The following is a 24408-nucleotide window of genomic DNA, read 5'->3' as shown; positions in this document are numbered from 1 at the left end:
AATATAGAAATAATGTTTTCCCTGGCCTATCCCTGTTTCGTTTGTGTGCTTATCATCAGTAGAGAGCGCATGGTTTTGTGTTTGTAGCAGGTCTTCCACGATCTGGTCGGTTTAGATTTCTGGTGGGTTCATCTGACTTCGGTCGGCTTTCATGGTCTTCAGAGTTTCTACATGCCCTTATTGGCATTCTCTTGTCCGAGGCAACAGTTTGCTTTGTAGATGACTTGGACGTCGACATCCCTCAGACACTGCTTCTACAAAGCTCCTTAGTTTCAAGAGTTTGCTTTGCCAAGGCGGAGGCCCAGAGGCGGCATCGGGCTTTGCTCATAGCGCGCCGCCGGTGGATGCATGAGGGAAGAATACTTTGGCACCCTTAAGACTTTGATTGTAAGTTTACCTTTTTGTATTTGAGTATTTGTAAGGTCATGTGATTCTTAATAGGACCTGACTCGGTGGCGCCCGTGCGCTCATACGCGGGAGCGAGCGCTCTCCCATATAAGGAAGGACCTTCCCACGTGCTAGCAAGGACAACCAAAAAAGGAACCCGCATGCGCGTGCATAACTATCCCACCTGCATTTATTAGAGGATCAAAAACTTTAAAAACTGTAACTTTTGATTAGAATGTCAAAATTCAAATCCGTTTCACCGTTGGGTTTCTCGCGACGAGTTCTTCAAAACTAGATCCCATATGAGTAGGTTTCGACCAACTTTTTTTTCCGAGCAACTTTGTGTGCTACAGAGGCAACTTTAATGCTATATAAAAGCAACTCCTTTTCCCCCCTAGTATGACTACCTATCAAATGGAGGATCCTTATAAGTTGGTTACCATGATTATCAATTGACTAACTTCACCTCTAAATCGCCTACCACAACTCCAACGTGGATCACCAAAACGCCCCAAAATATCGGAATCGACCTCTCTAACACTTTTAACCATCCAATGAGTCCAACTACTATCAAGCACGTAAAAAAGGTCTACTGCCCCATATGAGTTCCTTGCAGTAAAAAATAGCATGCATCCCCTATGCAAAAGTAAAAAACATGCAACAACTTTGCTATAATTTCAGACAACTCTTGTAAAATTTGAAGCAACTAGTGTCATGCATTAAAAGAGGGGTTGGTGCCCCATAAGCTCATTGCAGTAATATCAGGCAACCCTTGTGAAGAAAAAGAACCACAAAAACAACAAGTAGAGGCAACATATATAGGTGGCACTAATGCATATATATTCTCTAACATAGGCAACTATAGTGTGATTACCATGATTATCCTTATAAGTTGGTTACCATGATTATCAATTGACTAACTTCACCTCTAAATCGCCTACCACAACTCCAACGTGGATCACCAAAACGCCCCAAAATATCGGAATCGACCTCTCTAACACTTTTAACCATCCAATGAGTCCAACTACTATCAGGCGCCTAAAAAAAGGTCTACTGCCCCATATGAGTTCCTTGCAGTAAAAAATAGCATGCATCCCCTATGCAAAAATAAAAAACATGCAGCAACTTTGCTATAATTTCAGACAACTCTTGTAAAATTTGAAGCAACTAGTGTCATGCATTAAAAGAGGGGTTGGTGCCCCATAAGCTCATTGCAATAATATCAGGCAACCATTGTGAAGAAAAAGAACCACAAAAACAACAAGTAGAGGCAACATATATAGGTGGCACTAATGCATATATATTCTCTAACATAGGCAACTATAGTGTGATTACCATGATTATCCTTATAAGTTGGTTACCATGATTATCAATTGACTAACTTCACCTCTAAATCGCCTACCACAACTCCAACGTGGATCACCAAAACGCCCCAAAATATCGGAATCGACCTCTCTAACACTTTTAACCATCCAATGAGTCCAACTACTATCAGGCACGTAAAAAAGGTCTACTGCCCCATATGAGTTCCTTGCAGTAAAAAATAGCATGCATCCCCTATGCAAAAGTAAAAAACATGCAGCAACTTTGCTATAATTTCAGACAACTCTTGTAAAATTTGAAGCAACTAGTGTCATGCATTAAAAGAGGGGTTGGTGCCCCATAAGCTCATTGCAGTAATATCAGGCAACCCTTGTGAAGAAAAAGAACCACAAAAACAACAAGTAGAGGCAACATATATAGGTGGCACTAATGCATATATATTCTCTAACATAGGCAACTATAGTGTGATTACCATGATTATCCTTATAAGTTGGTTACCATGATTATCAATTGACTAACTTCACCTCTAAATCACCTACCACAACTCCAACGTGGATCACCAAAATGCCCCAAAATATCGGAATCGACCTCTCTAACACTTTTAACCATCCAATGAGTCCAACTACTATCAGGCACGTAAAAAAGGTCTACTGCCCCATATGAGTTCCTTGCAGTAAAAAATAGCATGCATCCCCTATGCAAAAGTAAAAAACATGCAACAACTTTGCTATAATTTCAGACAACTCTTGTAAAATTTGAAGCAACTAGTGTCATGCATTAAAAGAGGAGTTGGTGCCCCATAAGCTCATTGCAGTAATATCAGGCAACCATTGTGAAGAAAAAGAACCACAAAAACAACAAGTAGAAGCAACATATATAGGTGGCACTAATGCATATATATTCTCTAACATAGGCAACTATAGTGTGATTACCATGATTATCCTTATTAGTTGGTTACCATGATTATCAATTGACTAACTTCACCTCTAAATCGCCTACCACAACTCCAACGTGGATCACCAAAACGCCCCAAAATATCAGAATCGACCTCTCTAACACTTTTAACCATCCAATGAGTCCAACTACTATCAGGCACGTAAAAAAGGTCTACTGCCCCATATGAGTTCCTTGCAGTAAAAAATAGCATGCATCCCCTATGAAAAAGTAAAAAACATGCAGCAACTTTGCTATAATTTCAGACAACTCTTGTAAAATTTGAAGCAACTAGTGTCATGCATTAAAAGAGGGGTTGGTGCCCCATAAGCTCATTGCAGTAATATCAGGCAACCCTTGTGAAGAAAAAGAACCACAAAAACAACAAGTAGAGGCAACATATATAGGTGGCACTAATGCATATATATTCTCTAACATAGGCAACTATAGTGTGATTACCATGATTATCCTTATAAGTTGGTTACCATGATTATCAATTGACTAACTTCACCTCTAAATCGCCTACCACAACTCCAACGTGGATCACCAAAACGCCCCAAAATATCGGAATCGACCTCTCTAACACTTTTAACCATCCAATGAGTCCAACTACTATCAGGCACGTAAAAAAGGTCTACTGCCCCATATGAGTTCCTTGCAGTAAAAAATAGCATGCATCCCCTATGCAAAAGTAAAAAACATGCACAACTTTGCTATAATTTCAGACAACTCTTGTAAAATTTGAAGCAACTAGTGTCATGCATTAAAAGAGGGGTTGGTGCCCCATAAGCTCATTGCAGTAATATCAGGCAACCCTTGTGAAGAAAAAGAACCACAAAAACAACAAGTAGAGGCAACATATATAGGTGGCACTAATGCATATATATTCTCTAACATAGGCAACTATAGTGTGATTACCATGATTATCCTTATAAGTTGGTTACCATGATTATCAATTGACTAACTTCACCTCTAAATCACCTACCACAACTCCAACGTGGATCACCAAAATGCCCCAAAATATCGGAATCGACCTCTCTAACACTTTTAACCATCCAATGAGTCCAACTACTATCAGGCACGTAAAAAAGGTCTACTGCCCCATATGAGTTCCTTGCAGTAAAAAATAGCATGCATCCCCTATGCAAAAGTAAAAAACATGCAACAACTTTGCTATAATTTCAGACAACTCTTGTAAAATTTGAAGCAACTAGTGTCATGCATTAAAAGAGGAGTTGGTGCCCCATAAGCTCATTGCAGTAATATCAGGCAACCATTGTGAAGAAAAAGAACCACAAAAACAACAAGTAGAAGCAACATATATAGGTGGCACTAATGCATATATATTCTCTAACATAGGCAACTATAGTGTGATTACCATGATTATCCTTATAAGTTGGTTACCATGATTATCAATTGACTAACTTCACCTCTAAATCGCCTACCACAACTCCAACGTGGATCACCAAAACGCCCCAAAATATCGGAATCGACCTCTCTAACACTTTTAACCATCCAATGAGTCCAACTACTATCAGGCACGTAAAAAAGGTCTACTGCCCCATATGAGTTCCTTGCAGTAAAAAATAGCATGCATCCCCTATGCAAAAGTAAAAAACATGCAGCAACTTTGCTATAATTTCAGACAACTCTTGTAAAATTTGAAGCAACTAGTGTCATGCATTAAAAGAGGGGTTGGTGCCCCATAAGCTCATTGCAGTAATATCAGGCAACCCTTGTGAAGAAAAAGAACCACAAAAACAACAAGTAGAGGCAACATATATAGGTGGCACTAATGCATATATATTCTCTAACATAGGCAACTATAGTGTGATTACCATGATTATCCTTATAAGTTGGTTACCATGATTATCAATTGACTAACTTCACCTCTAAATCACCTACCACAACTCCAACGTGGATCACCAAAATGCCCCAAAATATCGGAATCGACCTCTCTAACACTTTTAACCATCCAATGAGTCCAACTACTATCAGGCACGTAAAAAAGGTCTACTGCCCCATATGAGTTCCTTGCAGTAAAAAATAGCATGCATCCCCTATGCAAAAGTAAAAAACATGCAACAACTTTGCTATAATTTCAGACAACTCTTGTAAAATTTGAAGCAACTAGTGTCATGCATTAAAAGAGGAGTTGGTGCCCCATAAGCTCATTGCAGTAATATCAGGCAACCATTGTGAAGAAAAAGAACCACAAAAACAACAAGTAGAAGCAACATATATAGGTGGCACTAATGCATATATATTCTCTAACATAGGCAACTATAGTGTGATTACCATGATTATCCTTATAAGTTGGTTACCATGATTATCAATTGACTAACTTCACCTCTAAATCGCCTACCACAACTCCAACGTGGATCACCAAAACGCCCCAAAATATCGGAATCGACCTCTCTAACACTTTTAACCATCCAATGAGTCCAACTACTATCAGGCACGTAAAAAAGGTCTACTGCCCCATATGAGTTCCTTGCAGTAAAAAATAGCATGCATCCCCTATGAAAAAGTAAAAAACATGCAGCAACTTTGCTATAATTTCAGACAACTCTTGTAAAATTTGAAGCAACTAGTGTCATGCATTAAAAGAGGGGTTGGTGCCCCATAAGCTCATTGCAGTAATATCAGGCAACCCTTGTGAAGAAAAAGAACCACAAAAACAACAAGTAGAGGCAACATATATAGGTGGCACTAATGCATATATATTCTCTAACATAGGCAACTATAGTGTGATTACCATGATTATCCTTATAAGTTGGTTACCATGATTATCAATTGACTAACTTCACCTCTAAATCGCCTACCACAACTCCAACGTGGATCACCAAAACGCCCCAAAATATCGGAATCGACCTCTCTAACACTTTTAACCATCCAATGAGTCCAACTACTATCAGGCACGTAAAAAAGGTCTACTGCCCCATATGAGTTCCTTGCAGTAAAAAATAGCATGCATCCCCTATGCAAAAGTAAAAAACATGCAGCAACTTTGCTATAATTTCAGACAACTCTTGTAAAATTTGAAGCAACTAGTGTCATGCATTAAAAGAGGGGTTGGTGCCCCATAAGCTCATTGCAGTAATATCAGGCAACCCTTGTGAAGAAAAAGAACCACAAAAACAACAAGTAGAGGCAACATATATAGGTGGCACTAATGCATATATATTCTCTAACATAGGCAACTATAGTGTGATTACCATGATTATCCTTATAAGTTGGTTACCATGATTATCAATTGACTAACTTCACCTCTAAATCACCTACCACAACTCCAACGTGGATCACCAAAATGCCCCAAAATATCGGAATCGACCTCTCTAACACTTTTAACCATCCAATGAGTCCAACTACTATCAGGCACGTAAAAAAGGTCTACTGCCCCATATGAGTTCCTTGCAGTAAAAAATAGCATGCATCCCCTATGCAAAAGTAAAAAACATGCAACAACTTTGCTATAATTTCAGACAACTCTTGTAAAATTTGAAGCAACTAGTGTCATGCATTAAAAGAGGAGTTGGTGCCCCATAAGCTCATTGCAGTAATATCAGGCAACCATTGTGAAGAAAAAGAACCACAAAAACAACAAGTAGAAGCAACATATATAGGTGGCACTAATGCATATATATTCTCTAACATAGGCAACTATAGTGTGATTACCATGATTATCCTTATAAGTTGGTTACCATGATTATCAATTGACTAACTTCACCTCTAAATCGCCTACCACAACTCCAACGTGGATCACCAAAACGCCCCAAAATATCGGAATCGACCTCTCTAACACTTTTAACCATCCAATGAGTCCAACTACTATCAGGCACGTAAAAAAGGTCTACTGCCCCATATGAGTTCCTTGCAGTAAAAAATAGCATGCATCCCCTATGAAAAAGTAAAAAACATGCAGCAACTTTGCTATAATTTCAGACAACTCTTGTAAAATTTGAAGCAACTAGTGTCATGCATTAAAAGAGGGGTTGGTGCCCCATAAGCTCATTGCAGTAATATCAGGCAACCCTTGTGAAGAAAAAGAACCACAAAAACAACAAGTAGAGGCAACATATATAGGTGGCACTAATGCATATATATTCTCTAACATAGGCAACTATAGTGTGATTACCATGATTATCCTTATAAGTTGGTTACCATGATTATCAATTGACTAACTTCACCTCTAAATCGCCTACCACAACTCCAACGTGGATCACCAAAACGCCCCAAAATATCGGAATCGACCTCTCTAACACTTTTAACCATCCAATGAGTCCAACTACTATCAGGCACGTAAAAAAGGTCTACTGCCCCATATGAGTTCCTTGCAGTAAAAAATAGCATGCATCCCCTATGCAAAAGTAAAAAACATGCAACAACTTTGCTATAATTTCAGACAACTCTTGTAAAATTTGAAGCAACTAGTGTCATGCATTAAAAGAGGGGTTGGTGCCCCATAAGCTCATTGCAGTAATATCAGGCAACCCTTGTGAAGAAAAAGAACCACAAAAACAACAAGTAGAGGCAACATATATAGGTGGCACTAATGCATATATATTCTCTAACATAGGCAACTATAGTGTGATTACCATGATTATCCTTATAAGTTGGTTACCATGATTATCAATTGACTAACTTCACCTCTAAATCGCCTACCACAACTCCAACGTGGATCACCAAAATGCCCCAAAATATCGGAATCGACCTCTCTAACACTTTTAACCATCCAATGAGTCCAACTACTATCAGGCACGTAAAAAAGGTCTACTGCCCCATATGAGTTCCTTGCAGTAAAAAATAGCATGCATCCCCTATGCAAAAGTAAAAAACATGCAGCAACTTTGCTATAATTTCAGACAACTCTTGTAAAATTTGAAGCAACTAGTGTCATGCATTAAAAGAGCGGTTGGTGCCCCATAAGCTCATTGCAGTAATATCAGGCAACCCTTGTGAAGAAAAAGAACCACAAAAACAACAAGTAGAGGCAACATATATAGGTGGCACTAATGCATATATATTCTCTAACATAGGCAATTATAGTGTGATTACCATGATTATCCTTATAAGTTGGTTACCATGATTATCAATTGACTAACTTCACCTCTAAATCGCCTACCACAACTCCAACGTGGATCACCAAAATGCCCCAAAATATCGGAATCGACCTCTCTAACACTTTTAACCATCCAATGAGTCCAACTACTATCAGGCACGTAAAAAAGGTCTTCTGCCCCATATGAGTTCCTTGCAGTAAAAAATAGCATGCATCCCCTATGCAAAAGTAAAAAACATGCAGCAACTTTGCTATAATTTCAGACAACTCTTGTAAATTTGAAGCAACTAGTGTCATGCATTAAAAGAGGGGTTGGTGCCCCATAAGCTCATTGCAGTAATATCAGGCAACCATTGTGAAGAAAAAGAACCACAAAAACAACAAGTAGAGGCAACATATATAGGTGGCACTAATGCATATATATTCTCTAACATAGGCAACTATAGTGTGATTACCATGATTATCCTTATAAGTTGGTTACCATGATTATCAATTGACTAACTTCACCTCTAAATCGCCTACCACAACTCCAACGTGGATCACCAAAACGCCCCAAAATATCGGAATCGACCTCTCTAACACTTTTAACCATCCAATGAGTCCAACTACTATCAGGCACGTAAAAAAGGTCTACTGCCCCATATGAGTTCCTTGCAGTAAAAAATAGCATGCATCCCCTATGCAAAAGTAAAAAACATGCAACAACTTTGCTATAATTTCAGACAACTCTTGTAAAATTTGAAGCAACTAGTGTCATGCATTAAAAGAGGAGTTGGTGCCCCATAAGCTCATTGCAGTAATATCAGGCAACCATTGTGAAGAAAAAGAACCACAAAAACAACAAGTAGAAGCAACATATATAGGTGGCACTAATGCATATATATTCTCTAACATAGGCAACTATAGTGTGATTACCATGATTATCCTTATAAGTTGGTTACCATGATTATCAATTGACTAACTTCACCTCTAAATCGCCTACCACAACTCCAACGTGGATCACCAAAACGCCCCAAAATATCGGAATCGACCTCTCTAACACTTTTAACCATCCAATGAGTCCAACTACTATCAGGCACGTAAAAAAGGTCTACTGCCCCATATGAGTTCCTTGCAGTAAAAAATAGCATGCATCCCCTATGAAAAAGTAAAAAACATGCAGCAACTTTGCTATAATTTCAGACAACTCTTGTAAAATTTGAAGCAACTAGTGTCATGCATTAAAAGAGGGGTTGGTGCCCCATAAGCTCATTGCAGTAATATCAGGCAACCCTTGTGAAGAAAAAGAACCACAAAAACAACAAGTAGAGGCAACATATATAGGTGGCACTAATGCATATATATTCTCTAACATAGGCAACTATAGTGTGATTACCATGATTATCCTTATAAGTTGGTTACCATGATTATCAATTGACTAACTTCACCTCTAAATCGCCTACCACAACTCCAACGTGGATCACCAAAACGCCCCAAAATATCGGAATCGACCTCTCTAACACTTTTAACCATCCAATGAGTCCAACTACTATCAGGCACGTAAAAAAGGTCTACTGCCCCATATGAGTTCCTTGCAGTAAAAAATAGCATGCATCCCCTATGAAAAAGTAAAAAACATGCAGCAACTTTGCTATAATTTCAGACAACTCTTGTAAAATTTGAAGCAACTAGTGTCATGCATTAAAAGAGGGGTTGGTGCCCCATAAGCTCATTGCAGTAATATCAGGCAACCCTTGTGAAGAAAAAGAACCACAAAAACAACAAGTAGAGGCAACATATATAGGTGGCACTAATGCATATATATTCTCTAACATAGGCAACTATAGTGTGATTACCATGATTATCCTTATAAGTTGGTTACCATGATTATCAATTGACTAACTTCACCTCTAAATCGCCTACCACAACTCCAACGTGGATCACCAAAACGCCCCAAAATATCGGAATCGACCTCTCTAACACTTTTAACCATCCAATGAGTCCAACTACTATCAGGCTCGTAAAAAAGGTCTACTGCCCCATATGAGTTCCTTGCAGTAAAAAATAGCATGCATCCCCTATGCAAAAGTAAAAAACATGCAGCAACTTTGCTATAATTTCAGACAACTCTTGTAAAATTTGAAGCAACTAGTGTCATGCATTAAAAGAGCGGTTGGTGCCCCATAAACTCATTGCAGTAATATCAGGCAACCCTTGTGAAGAAAAAGAACCACAAAAACAACAAGTAGAGGCAACATATATAGGTGGCACTAATGCATATATATTCTCTAACATAAGCAACTATAGCGTGATTCATGGGCAACTATTAAAAAAACAAAAATGTGTTCCATGCATTTTTATGCATCTATGCATCTTTTGATGTGAACTGATCAGCTCCATATATATTCCGATGCAACTTAATCTACTAATAATGTATTTTTTAGAATAGGAGTAACTCCCTCTATCGTGTGATGCAACTAATACAGTATTTTTTAGAATTACTTCCTATCCACCTCTCTTTGCCCGTTTCGGTTGCCTTCCTTCTTCATCTTCATCGTTTCATCAATTTTTTTTGAAAAAACCACGGGTACCTCCTGTTGATCCACCATTTCGCCTTGTGAAGCATCAGGTTGAGCGGCCCTTTTTCTTGTAACTCAATATAAACCACAAAAATGCAAAATTGTTCTAGCAAAAGAAAACAAGCAACTGCCCTAGCAAAACCAAGCAATTGTACTAGCAAAACCAAGCAACTCCCCTAGCATCTACTTTAGGCAGAGGAAAAAATGTATGAGCAACTTGAATAGCCTTTTATGGACAAATATTCGATCTACTCCCCCCCTCTCATCTACCTTCTCATATGTTGTAACAGAAGATCAAAGCAACTCAATTACAAAGAAACCAAAAAACTGGGAAATTGTTTGAGCATAAACAAGCAAATGTCCCTGGCACTACTAATTAGATTGTCTATTTTAGGCAGAAAAAACATATGAGCAAGTTGAATAACCTTTGTGGACAACTATCTTACCCCTCCCCCCTCCCCCATGTAACTTCTCATCTGTTATAGCAAAAATCCAAACTCAACTACAAAAGGACACAAAATGCAAAACTGTTCTAGAAAAAAAAGCAACTGCCCTAGAAAAACCAAGCAATTGTCCTAGAAAAATCAAGCAACTCCCCTAGCATCTACTTTAGGGTGGAGGTGGGGGCGGTGGTGTGCTTCGCACGGAGCGCGTTGACGGGAGGAGGATCGGGGCGATAGCCGTGTAGCTGGGAGGAGGAGGAGCACGACTGGGAGGAGAAGGATCACGGCTTTAGTTACGTCCCCATGACCAACTCCATCTTGCTCCCCTTGTATGATTATTCGCCAAGTATTTACGATCATACCAAAGGGATCCCACCCCGAGGAGATAAATTCTTGACACATCTCTATGACACAAACTTGAAAGGTATCTAAAACCTTTGCATATTAGCCAAATTATGGTCTTGGTAATGTTAATGTTCATGAGGATTGGGCAACTGGATACATGGTTTTAGACAAGTGTATGGTTGATTGTGGGCAACTGGATACATGGTTTTGGACAAATGTACGGTTGATTGTGGGCAATTGTGGGAAATTCTTAACTAACACATGCAACCAGGAATAGCAGAAAATTCTTAACTAACACATGCAACCAGGAATAGCAGGGCCAAAAAGAACACTTGTCTGAACCAACCTATCCAATCAAGAAGAGCTTATTCCATCAAGAAATCTTAAAAAGTTCCTCTCCAATTTCAATAAGGCATGGTGTGCATTGACTGTTGTCGTGTACAACTTATCTATGAATTTAGTCCATCAATCATCTCACAAAAAAGCACCTATCTGTTAGCTTGACTGAGAAGAGAGGCTAAAGAAAACTACACTTATACATGGATTTCCCATGATTGAGTTTGAGCAACTCTTTGCAGATGTGCAACAACTACTAATACCATAGGTTGCAAAATGTGCACACATTCCAGCAAACAACCCCACATCGAGAGTAGAAGCTTGTGTGTTAGCCATATTGGTTTTCTAGCTATATTTCTTGAAAATTGAGTGTGCACTACCGAACTAAGCTACTGCTCTTGCTAATACCAACGTGTATGCCAACTTTCTGATCCTAAAACTATCACGGTCAGTTTACTCATATTCTGCACCCTTTGGTCAAATAACCATGCAAATTAATCATCACATCAGTTCTAGGGGCCATCAGGAACTACTTTATAGATGTATCTTCTCAGTCTGTATGTGTATTCAAATCTGAGATGATAATCTAAAAAACTTACAAGCAAACAATCCAAGCAACTCGGAACAGAAATCCTGCCAAAAACAAGTAACTGTCCCTAGCATTACTACTTAGATTATCTACTACTTTAGGCAGAAAAAAAGCGTGTGAGAAACTTGAATAACCTTTGTGGGAAACTATCTGCCCCCTCCCCATGCAAATTCTCATCTGGCCTAGCAAAAAAACCAACAACTCAATTAAAAAACACAAAATGCAAAACTGTTCTAGTAAAGAGGAAGCAACTGTCCTAGGAAAACCAAGCAACTGCATTACAAAAGGAATATTCAAAAATGAATCCGAGCAACTGCCCCAACAAAACTAAGCAGCTGCGGTACACACACAAAATGCAACTCTTTTAATGAAATCCAAGTAACTACTCTATCCTTATAGTGGAAAGTCGCCTTCCGAATCCAATGCTACCCAACCCCCTTCAATCCCCATATCAGGTGTGACGCCGTCACAAGAGAAGCCACTCAGAGGAGTACAAAATCCGCACCTCTCCCTTGTTTCCAGGCCCTATGGATGTAGTGAAAATTAAAGCAACCTTCCGTTTAATTCTAGGCAACCCATACTAAAAACTTGAGCAACTATTTGCAACTAGTTCATAACAAAGATTGTGTTGAGATGTAGGCAAGTACATAAAGCTTTTGCAGCTGATGGTTTTGTGGTAAAACAAAACCTAAATTCTAAAAAAAAAGTGCAACCAAAAAATAAATCAGAATAAGTCCTTGGAAATAAGTTTTTTGTCGGCAAGGTACATAGTTGATTGAGGCAAAAATTATATGATTTGTAGGCAAACTGTGTGTTTGATTGCAGGCAGAAAATTGTGCTGCAACGAAACAAAAGGCAAAGGAAAAACTATATTTTCTAATGGGTGATAAAATCAGGCAACTATAATGTTGGTCTCAAGCAATTTTGGATGTACCGGGACTCATGGGACTCATGGTTTCTTGGTTCTAGCTATATTTCATGAAACTTGAGTGTGCGCTACCAAAGTAAGCTACCCCTCTTGTTAATATCCATGTGTATGCGTACTTCCTGATCCTAATAATATCATTGTTCAGTTACTCCTATTCTGCATCCTTCAATCAAATAAGCAACCAATTTATCAATCATAGCATCAGGAACTACTTCCTAGATATTTCTTCTCAGTTTGTATGTGTATTCAAATCAGCAGGCAAACACACCTATAAATGAATAATGTCCGACCAACACACGAGCGGAAGGTTAGCCTCACACCACTTCTTAACAAAAGCCTCACTGCAGCGAACCAACATACACCAGTCCTAATCATCCAAACCAACAGACTAGTCCCCAAAAATCATTGTTGCAGCAGGAGCTACTTGGGCTCAAGAACAAGAAGTACTGACCTCAAGATTTGATAAGCTTGCCATGTAAAAAAAGTTCACACAAATACAGTGTAAACTAATAGTTTTTGCAACCCTGTAGCTTCTAAGTTTCATATGTTAATACGCTACTGAGTTTACTGGCAGAGATGAGAGATAATTCTGGGAGGTCAATAATCATACCCTCGTACATGATCAAATGTGCAACTATACTAGTTCATTTAGTAACTACTGAGGCAAGCACTCTTCCTATAGTTTTCAGGAAATCTGAGATGATAATGTACAAAACTTACAAGCATTGTAGCAGCGTTAGATGGCTTGCATCTACACAGTCCTGAGCTGCTGCTGCTGTTGCTGGAACCATCTCCTCTAACCAACGACAGATTCAATGTTTCCATTGCCCTCCCTCCGTCTCAGGCGTCCCCCCCTCCCGGAAGAAATCACCCCCCAACGGCGGGGTCGAAACCCTCACGGGCAAGGCCAGCGTTGAGGAGAGGGCAAATCGCACGACGGAGACAGTCTGACTAGGTCGTCGTCACTGCTGAGCCCCGGCGATGGACCAGCCCTTGGTGTTAGCAGACCACACGACGGCGCGGCTGCAGCCTTACCTAAGCACTAGGCCGCTCTCCGGCGTGAGCTCCGTGGCCCCTTCCTCGACGGGGATGCGGCAGCTGGCCGACCCCGCTCCAGCTAGAAGAAAGACGAGGGGAGGAGACGATGGCGTTGCTGCTCCGGTTACCCGCCGACCGGCTCGCCTGGTTCCTCCAGTCTGTCGCCTCTCCCTCGACACCCCAGGCTACGACACCGGCGGCGGCTGTGGTCCTCTGGTTCTTCGCCACCACTGGGTTGAGACGAGGAAAGGGGATTAGGATAAGGCGTTCTTTTCGGAGAGAGATGGTGGATGGGTAGCGTTGTTTTTTTCAGCGATGAACGTACGTGGGGCTTTTGTCTGGTAACGCGTGCGCTCGAGACAGCAATCCAGCGCAGCTGCACGATTCAGAATTCGGGTTCTTAATATAGACCTTTCACGGGAAAAAAATCTCTCGAAGTTTCCCCCAAAAAATAATAATATACCACGCCTTCCGAAAAAATTGACACGACATGTGTGTTCTCCTTAAACCAAGCATGCTCACTGTTTTGCTTTTATTTTCAAACAAGTCTATCAAAATTTATCATTGTGTTCCACACAGACGAGCGTCCCCTAAAACACGCTCAACCACGACACCGAGACCCAGGAGGGATCCAAAGCTGCTGCCGCCGCCGGCAGCGGCGGCCGCGATCCGAGGCTTTCCCTTTCCCACACCGGTTGTGGGTCCTACCACTTTCCCCGGCGACAGGCTCCATCTCCACGGCCGGCCGGGCCATGCCCATCAGCCCATGTGGTCCCCCACAGCGAGCGAGCGAGCGAGAAGCGCCACCATCATTCGAAACCGGCTACTAATTTACTCAGCAACGTTAATGTGGCTGGCAGTTACCCCTCTCCCGTGGCGTCCAGCTCATCAACGCTTGCAACTCGAACGAAAACCCCCCGTCCGCCCAGGGGCACCACGGTAAACTCGCCGCTAAAAACCCCCACGCCCCGATGCCTTCTTGGGCTTTAGCGCTCCCCGAGTTCCCGTAACCTCCCGTGCTCTGCCCTCCCGCCCCCGGCCTCCACCTCCATTCCTGCGCGCGTCGTTATCTCTCCAGGCTGCAGCAGAGCGGAGCCTCGGCGCTGCGTCTCGGGGGGCGTGTCGAGGTGGTCGGATCTATCTCCGGTGAACCTTGGTAAATCCCTGCGGCGTTTCCTCCTTTAACGCGCGTGATGCTGTTTTTCCTTTTCGCGGCGAGAGGAGCGGCGGAGAGGGCTGGGCGCTTCCTCGTTCCCGTCGCCGGAGGTTGTAGGCCCGTAGCCGCCGCGGAATTTTCGTTCCTCTTCGTCTTGTTTTTCCGCCACCAGCAGATCGGTCCGTACAGCACTGCTTGTTTTGCAGCGTCTGCTCTGCTCTGCTCTGTGAAGATGCAACTGATCCCCGTGCTTGTGTTGGCTCTGCTGTGATGTTGCTCGTCGCGTCCCGTGCACGACTAGACGCTAGTTCCATGTCATCATACCTTCAGCTTCCCTAGATCCAACGCACGCAATATTATGTCGATTTTATTCGTGCTTTCAGTTACGAGTACAGTGAACGCAAGTTAGCCCGGTTGTTTCGCGTTACATCTCTTGTATCTTGGGCAGACAGTTTCTCCCTCGTGCTCCTGAGTGGGACTGTTCACATGCTGATAGCCCCCTTGATGCCATATCGCTCTCACGTGTCTATTATCTAGGTGTGCCCCCGCCATGTTTCGTGTATCCCGGATCTTCTTCAATAATGTCGAATTCATTGAGCAGTGTTCCTGATGCCCTCTTACCTTGAATAATAATGTCGACAGGAGCATTTTTGGTTGCACGTTTGCGACCTCTTGCCTGAATCCCAAAGTTTCAGATCAACGTGGGGTTCAATGTTTGCTGTCCATTCTTATTGTCCGTCTGAGATGGTTCCCAGTTCACTGAATGAAGTTGCCCGACCTACCTATCAGGCAGGCACACATAGCTGTAGCTGCCGTGTCCTTTGCAGTTGGACATTTGACACCCAAGTGCCAGCCATTTTATTCTCTCAATAGGGTTCTCTTCTCGGATAATTGGTAGCTACAAGATCTGATCAACGTCCCTGTCTGTCTGTTTCTTAAATATTTGCCTAGTTTGCATGCTATACTCATCATTTTGGTCTAAAGGAAGCTGGCATTATGGATTGTTGCTAATGTTTGCTTGTGATAGCATGCATGCATACATGTATTCATTCATTTTTGAATTGCTTATTGAAGAGCGGACGTTTCCCCTTTCCAGAAAAAAATGTCACTGTCTTTCGCTCCATGTCACTGTTCTTTAGATAGCTAATCATTGTCAGTCATGGGCTTCCCGCAGCTCTGGCCCCCAAGGGTTTCGCATCCTATTTATCTGCTCTTCCTGCCATACACTCGTAACTAGGATATAAGTTTTGCTCATTTGAGAAGGATTGTTATTTCCTTGATCGTCCTATGTAGTGTGTGAAAGACGTACTCTGTTGGCCAGATCATTGCATATCCCCTAGCTAATCTTTCCCATGCACAGGCAAGTCACTCAATCGGAGTTGAAGTAAAGTCCTGAGCTTGTTTGGCCAGCAACTTTATGTTTCTGCATTTTGTTTAATTTCCCCTTTGATCCTGTGTTACATTGCTATGAATTCTGAGACAATTGCTTTGTGGTTTGTGTAGTAAACTGTCTTATAGATTTGTGTTTGAGTTGTTTTAAGTACTTCACTTCTGTTGTGTGTCTCTTGTTCTCCCTTCTCACTTGTATATCCATTTGAATCATTATCAGGTCTGCATAACAGAAAGGATTTTCTTATATTCTGGTGAAGATGAAAGGAACTCAAGGGTCACAGTTAAGGAAATCCCGTTCATGGTGGTGGGATAGCCACATTAGTCCAGAAAACTCCAAATGGCTCTCAGAGAACTTACAAGGTAATGAATAATGTTTCTCAGATGTTCTGTTCTTGTCTTGCATACTGGAATTAGATACTTTGTTTGATCTAAATTTGGATACATTGTTGTTTGCTAGACAATAGTGATGCGCAGGTTCATTCGTGTAGGATTTTAGTCTTTTCTAGTCTAACAAGCTATGCGATGTTGTTTTCTGAACATAACCTTTCTTCTAACTGAACAGAGATGGAGATGCAAGTGAAAGAGATGCTGGGACTTGTTGAGGAGGAAGGTGAATGCTCTGCAGAAAAGGCTGAGGTGTATTGCCAAGAACGACCTGTGCTTGTCGCCCACATCAAAAAATTCTATTGCATGTATCGCGCCCTTGCTGAGCGGTACGACAATGTAACTGGAGAACTGCGCAAAAATATCCCATCATCACTGCAGCCACATGGCTCTTTTGGTGCCCCTGAATCAGATTCTGAGACACAGTCTCCTCCATCTACAGAGCAAAAGCCAAAAACTCGATCAGATTGCTTTGATGTGTCCATTGGCTCTGGTGTGAGCTCTGACGTATCCAAGAAGGGGAGTGATGGGTCTTCATCGTCTTCAGAGTCTGAGTCAGAGCTTGATGAAAGCAAAGAGGAAAATGGCAACAGCATGTTTTATGCCTTGAGCCAAAGAATTATTGAGCTTGAAGTTGAGCTTCATGAAGCAAGGGGAAAACTTGATGCTTTGGAGGAAAAGAATACTATCTCAGAAGTGTCTGAACATGATGAAAAACTGCGGGAGGATCTTGAAGAAGTCAACAGTGAGAAGGAAGCATTGGAAGCTGCGCTGTTGGCGAACAAAAACGAGACTGATGTGCTGAAGGAAGCAATGGCCTCAGCAGCTAAGCAGTTTGAAATTGAATTGGCGCATCGTGATCTTGAACTTGATAAGTGCAAGCAGGAGCTTGGAGAACTTTCAGCGAAGTATCTGCATGATAAATCTGCTCTTGAGGCTGAGATTGGAATGCTCCAAGGAGTTATCACAAATTTTGAAGGTGAGCTAGCAAAACTGTCACAGGACAAGTTGCAGCTCGGGTCTCGGATTGAAGAGCTAGAAGAGGCAGCATGCTGCTTAGATTATTCAGCTTCCGAGGTGGTGAAGCTGCAAGAGGCAATGAAGAATACAAAAGCAGAACTGGAGGAAGTTTTACTGGAGAAAGAAGGAACCATCAAGAACCTAGAAGCACAGCTAGAAAGTGCCTCACAAGAGAAATCAATACTCCAGGACAGTATTAAGGAGCTGGAGAGGGTGGTGTGTGATTCTGAGGAAAAACATTCACTGGAGAAATCTGATCTTAGCGCTGAACTTTCAACACTATCAGAAGCCAATGCCACTCTCGAAGGCAAGCTGGCATCCATGGAAGCAGAGCTTAAGCAAGCTTATGCCGACAGGGCAGAAGAATACATGAACAGCGAGAAACATATTTCTGAGCTGAATCAAGACCTTGCCAATCTTACAAGCAAGCTTGAACTGATATTATCAGAGAAAGACACAGTTGATAACAAGCTGGTCACTCTACTAACTGACATCACGGCACGTGATGAAAAGATGAAAGAGATGGATGGCCACCTTAGTCAGCTTCAACTTGAGCATGCCAAGATATCAGCAGAGTCCGCTATTGTGCATGAGTCCCTGTCGGAGCTGCGTGCTCGGGTTTCTGAGCTCGAGGAACTTGTGGAGAAGCAGAACCTTGCGATCTCTGAGAGCGCCGAGGGGAAGCGTGAGGCGATTAGGCAGCTGTGCTTCACCCTTGAGCATTACCGCAGCGGGTACCAGCAGCTGCGTGAGATGCTGCAGCAGGGCCACAGGAGACCACTGATGCTGATGGCAGCCTGACCAAGTGTGTCCTTGTTCCCGATATCCTTTTGTGCTTACGAATTGGGTTCTGTAGCTTTTTCAATTGAGAAGAACTCTGTTATGTCTGTGTGCAACTACAATGTAATGTGAGGATCATGTCAGTCATGGCTCGGGGAAAAAAGGCAATCATGTCCGTCGTCGTTTGCTCTTGTTACTTCTGTTACATTCTTGTCATATATTCAAGATGGTGAATTCTGTGTTTTGGTCTTTGAAACGGCGATGTTAGTTCGCCGAGCTATGGCATGTCCTAGTCAGTCTTATATCTTTGAATCAAAGTTGAGTTTGTCAAGATACATGAATTTTCCTGCGTATGCCTCAAGAAAGTATTATGATTCAGATGTGATGAGGAAGCTGCAGGAAGAAATTCATCATTCGTAATCTCACTGAGTCGGAGGCAGATGCTGAAGCCAGACCCGGTACAACTACAAGGGAGGTCTAGCGCATCTTTCATTCGTGGATTCCTAGCAGAGGTGAACTGTTTCTACAAAATTGCTGCAAATTCCTATGAAGTTCACGCCAAAAAGGCCATTGACTAATTTCTATCCTTTTCTGTAAGTTTTTTCTTGATCAAGTCTGAAGCCATTGATTCTGTGAATATTCTGAAGTGTTTTTTTCTCTCAAAAACATCAGAACATTCTGTTTCTGTTCATGCCTCATCATTTTCCTTGTCATATTTTCGCGATCAATTGCCTACTCAGCCGACCCGGTCCGAAATCCTGGGCTTCCAGTCCAGGGTGTGTGGCCCGGCCCTTGCCTGCTTGCCCAGCCCAAAATACTGTCAGGTAAGCATAATAATCAATGCAACAAACAAAGCAAAGGACTAACCAACAAACACATTGAGATAAGATGCTGACATTGTGCGGGCATCCATCACATTGTTTCTTTTGATTTAACAAGCCTGGCTTTGCTTTCCAGCCAGCCTGGAAAATACGCCAAAGTCGCTTTCCCTTTCATAATGTCCCAACTGGCTTAGTCTGCTCTCCATATTTCCTTTGACATGCACCAAAGTTGCATTTCTGTACTATGGTTGCCCATGGAGGTCTGCCCATTTATCACATGAAACTTTGTTTGGATGCTACGTACTAGAAATTAAACCCTACAGCGCAGGACTATGCCAGGAACTGCACAGTTAGGTGTGCCTGTCCTCTTCTTGAAGTAAAGTGCTTGTGGTTCTGTTTCTGGTACCAACTTGCATGCCAAGACACACAAGAAACTGACTAACTAGTCCGTGATGTGGTCCGTTGCCTAGATGCTGCTAGCCCGGGACAATTTGTCATGCATGCACAAGCACAATTGTTGCTTGACAAAAGAAAAGAAGAGAAATGAAGGCATTTCAGATCTAACTCGACGTGTCGGTTTCGCATTTTATTTGAAGGAATGCTATAGAAGTTCTAGAGGATCCTATTTCTTAGTTTGTTTCTTTCCCGTAGAGATCTTGTTTCATCCATATGATTCAAACCTATGGAAACCTATGGAAACAACTTCAATTAGCCAATTATGCCTTCCTGTTCTTGTAGGATATGCCATGTCATCTAATCCGCGCAATATTTCTGTTCGTGTGTTTTTTAAAACCTTGCTAATCAGCATGTTGTTCATTTTAAATTCTTATATAGTTTTTGCCCTTTTTTGTTTTACTTTTTCCACACTCACTTCCTTTTGGTCCCACTCCCTCCATACCGAAAAAGGGTTTCCCCCCGCTTTGTATTCCAAAGCAATCAACACCGATACAAGATTGCTGGGGCGAACAACACAACAAGCCAAAAAGAAAAAGAAGAAGAAGCAAATGCCAACAACAACAGCTCGACAAGCGCGGATGACCCGCCACCGCTACGCCCACCAGAGACAAACCACTACAACCCGAGGCTCCGAACCACCGCGTACAAAACAACACCTCCAAGAAGGAAAGCGACGCCGATGACGCTGCTGCCCGGACATGTCCTAGGGTTTCTCCGGCACGCGGAGGGAGATGGGGGATGGATATCACCGACACCCTTCAGGAAGGAATGGTGGCACCTGTCGTGGTACTAAGACTGACAGTAGAATAGGGGGGGGGGGTAGTATGGAGAGGCAGATCCTAGCTATGGCGAAGTTGTACACACGAGTTTTACGAGTTCAGAACCTTCTCGGAAGAAGTAACAGCCCTACGTCTCGGAGCTCGGAGGCGGTCGACTGGATTATGCGTATGTGTGTTTACAGGGGTGCGAACCCTTGTGCATGTGGAGGGGGGTGGCTTATATAGAGTGCGCCAGGACCCCAACCAGCCCACGTTACAAGGGATTTAAGGTACATCAAGAGAGGGGCGTTACTGGTAACGCTAGTAATAAAGAGACATAATGATCATTAAAGCTATGGTGTAATGTCCGACCGTTGCAGTATAGACTGGCTTTAGATCTTCTGGCGGTCGAGTGACGGTCTCCATGGTCGAGTGACTTCGAGTCTTCCGAGTGGAATGCTTCATGGTCGAGTGGATGGTGACTCCTCCTCGAATGCTTCTGGTTTTAGGGTGATGTCCTTGGGAAGGGTATCTAGGTCAGGCCTATGACCCTACCCTAGGTACATAACTTCATCATTACCCCCCGAATGGATCAGGGTTTGAGTGGAGAAGGAGTTGGAAATACTTCCGACTCACTTTTCGCGCTTCGGATGTGACTTGTTCGGATCGACGGACCAGCATGAGGACACCAACTTCTTTTTCAGTTGCCTTGGTCCATTCCTGGTTTTGTCGAGTGAACTTTTGCTGAAAGAGCTTCGAGTGTTAATATGGAGAAGATCTTCCGTCTGACAGGTTGTTCTGCTATCCGCGGATCTCGCGGGATCCAAATTTTGGGAAGCGCGCGAGGCGAAGGAGGCCGCAGTGATCGGGCTGGATAAGGCAGGGTCACCTTGATTTCCGCGCCACCTTTTTCGCCACGTATCGCGCGCGCGACTGTCGCGGGATTTGATAAGATCGTCCGGGCCTACAGGTCAGTCACTCGGAAGCAACCTCATATAAGGCGCCGGATTGGGGTTTTTTGAACAGTTGAAAGATCGTGGATGTCGCCTAGAGGGGGGTGAATAGGCGCTTTAAAAAATTATGGTTTAGGCTTGAACAAATGCGGAATAAACCTAGCGGTTAATTTGTCAAGCACAAAACCTACAACAACTAGGCTCACCTATGTGCACCAACAACTTATGCTAAGCAAGATAAACTACTAGGTGATAGCAAGATATATGACAAGAAACAATGTGGCTATCACAAAGTAAAGTGCAGAAGTAAAGAGCTCGGATAAGAGATAACCGAGGCACGCGGAGACGAAGATGTATCCCGAAGTTCACACCCTTGCGGATGCTAATCTTCGTTTGGAGCGGTGTGGAGGCACAATGCTCCCCAAGAAGCCACTAGGGCCACCGTAATCTCCTCACGCCCTCGCACAATGCAAGATGCCGTGATTCCACTAAGGGACCCTTGAGGGCGGTCACCGAACCCGTACAAATGGCAACCCTTGGGGGCGGTCACCGGAACCCGTCAAATTGCTCGGGGCGATCTCCACAACCTAATTGGAGACCCCGACGCTTGCCCGGAGCTTTACACCACAATGATTGAGCTCCGAACACCACCAACCGTCTAGGGCGCCCAAGCACCCAAGAGGAACAAGCTCAAGGGTACCAAGCACCCAAGAGTAATAAGCTTCTCAACTTGTAAATTCCACGTATCACCGTGGAGAACTCAAACCGATGCACCAAATGCAATGGCAAGGGCACACGAAGTGCCCAAGTCCTTCTCTCTCAAATCCCACCGAAGCAACTAATGCTAGGGAGGAAAATGAGAGGAAGAACAAGAAGGAGAACACCAAGAACTCCAAGATCTAGATCCAAGGGGTTCCCCTCACATAGAGGAGAAAGTGATTGGTGGAAATGTGGATCTAGATCTCCTCTCTCTTTCCCCTCAAAAACTAGCAAGAATCCATGGAGGGATTGAGAGTTAGCAAGCTCGAAGAAGGTCAACAATGGGGGAAGAACACGAGCTCAAGAGATTTTTTTGGTTGAATGGGGAAGAAGACCCCCTTTTATAGTGGGGGGAACAATCCAACCGTTACCCCGAAAACAGCCCCGCAGAGGGCGGTACTACCGCATAAGGCAGCGGTACTACCGCTGAGAACAGCGGTACTACCGTGGAGTTAGGAGGGCAGGAGAGATACGGACTCGAGCGGTACTGCCGCGGTGGTAGGGCGGTACTACCGCTCATGAGCGGCACTGCCGCTCTACTGCTGTTGCGAAGTACCGCACAATCCGACACGAAAAAAGACCCCTCGAGTCGACGCAGCAGGGGCCTGGTACCGCAGCGGTACTACTGCTGAGGACCCACCGGCGGTACTACCGCTACGGAGCGGTACTGCCGCCTGTGACTCCTAAGTGGTACTACCGCTGGCGCCATCCTAAAGCCACTGCCACGAAAACAAGTATACTCCAAGGAAAACCAGAACTGCCAAAACTTCTTCATATAAGCTCCAAATTGAGCAAACTTAAGCTTGTTGGATACAAGACGACGAGCGGTACTACCGCTCGGGCGGAAGAAGCAGGGAAAAGGAGCAACAAAACAAAAACCTTGGGGCGGTAGTACCGCCGATAAGCGATACTACCGCTCACCCCAGCAGTACTACCGCTGGAGGAGCAGAACGCGGGACAAAAGGAGGCAGGACAGAGCAGAGTACGGTGGCAGTAGTGCAGTAGCGGTACTACCGCTCGACCGGAGCGGTACTACCGCTTATAGGCGGTACTACCGTGCCTTACTGCCGCGCGACTACTGCTGAACCCGACACGAAAAGAGCAGATCCAAAATCGAGGCGGTAGTAGAGCGGTACTGGAGCGGTACTACCGCTTGACGCTACAAGCGGTACTACCGCTGCCACCGCGGTACTACCGCAGGGAGAAAAACAGAACTGCCAAAACTTCTTCATATGAGCTCCGAATTGAGCAAACTCAAGCTTGTTGGATAGAGGAAGACGAGTAGCATCAAAATAGCGAGTGGTTATAGTAAGAAGAGGCAGGGGAGGTATGCCTAACAAATAAAGGAGTGAAACCTCCAACCGAGAAGAACCGGCATAACCTCCAACATCGAAAACATCATAGAAGATGCGAGTGAACTCCGTTTTCGATGAACTCGAGCTTGTCATCAAGATGACCATAAGCTCCAAAACTCACAAAGAGAAGAACCAAACAAGAACCAATAAAGATGATGCAAGGATGCAATGGTTTGAGCTCTCTATGAACGATACGATCAAGCTACTCATCGAGAGCCCCCCTTGATAGTACAGCAATCGATCCTATAACCCGGTCTCCCAACTACCATCATGAGACCGATAAAATAGAAAACCTATCAAGAGCAAACCTTTGCCTTGCACATGGTCGACTTGAGCTAGATGATGACGATCTTGACTCCCTCAAGATGGACCACCTTTCTTGATTGCGTTGGCTCGATGAAGACTAGTTGATTGCTCCCCCATACTCCACTATGGGTGAGCCACCCTTCCGCACATCTTCACAAGTCCATTGTCACCACAATGGACGGCAAGCTTCAAGCACTTGATCTCTTCGTGATGCTCCACTTGAACTTGCACACGGCAATGTTGATGACGATCACCACTTGATGTCATCCTCTCCATGGGTTGAGTGATATCTTCCTCTTGACGCAAGCCCATGAACACGTACCTAA

General features: G+C 43.2%; 1 protein-coding gene and 1 long non-coding RNA gene across 3 annotated transcripts; one reads left to right on the top strand and one right to left on the bottom strand.

The window, feature by feature from the left end:
• Positions 1-1092: 1092 nt before the first annotated feature.
• Positions 1093-7687, bottom strand: LOC141041951 (uncharacterized). The gene is made up of 2 exons (XR_012203724.1): positions 2695-7687; positions 1093-2234 (listed from the first exon to the last, which is right to left on the bottom strand). It is a non-coding gene; the product is annotated as an uncharacterized lncRNA (long non-coding RNA).
• Positions 7688-14877: 7190 nt separating this feature from the next.
• On the top strand, positions 14878-18930 carry LOC109780903 (protein NETWORKED 4B). Of its 2 annotated transcripts, none has more exons than XM_020339497.4 (3): positions 14878-15098; positions 16708-16850; positions 17053-18930. In XM_020339497.4, the coding sequence occupies exons 2-3, from the start codon at positions 16748-16750 to the stop codon at positions 18693-18695; spliced, it is 1746 nt and encodes a 581-aa protein (XP_020195086.1). In that variant the 5' UTR covers positions 14878-15098; positions 16708-16747; the 3' UTR covers positions 18696-18930. The 2 variants fall into 2 exon arrangements, with proteins under 2 accessions (XP_020195086.1, XP_020195088.1); XM_020339499.4 differs by lacking the exon at positions 14878-15098 and adding an exon at positions 16282-16458.
• Positions 18931-24408: the final 5478 nt, after the last annotated feature.

The sequence above is a fragment of the Aegilops tauschii genome, chromosome 1 (genome assembly GCF_002575655.3).
Source record: "Aegilops tauschii subsp. strangulata cultivar AL8/78 chromosome 1, Aet v6.0, whole genome shotgun sequence".
Lineage (NCBI taxonomy): Eukaryota > Viridiplantae > Streptophyta > Magnoliopsida > Poales > Poaceae > Aegilops > Aegilops tauschii.
Note: the sequence above shows the minus strand (reverse complement) of the source record. Positions and strands in the feature narration are given on the sequence as shown.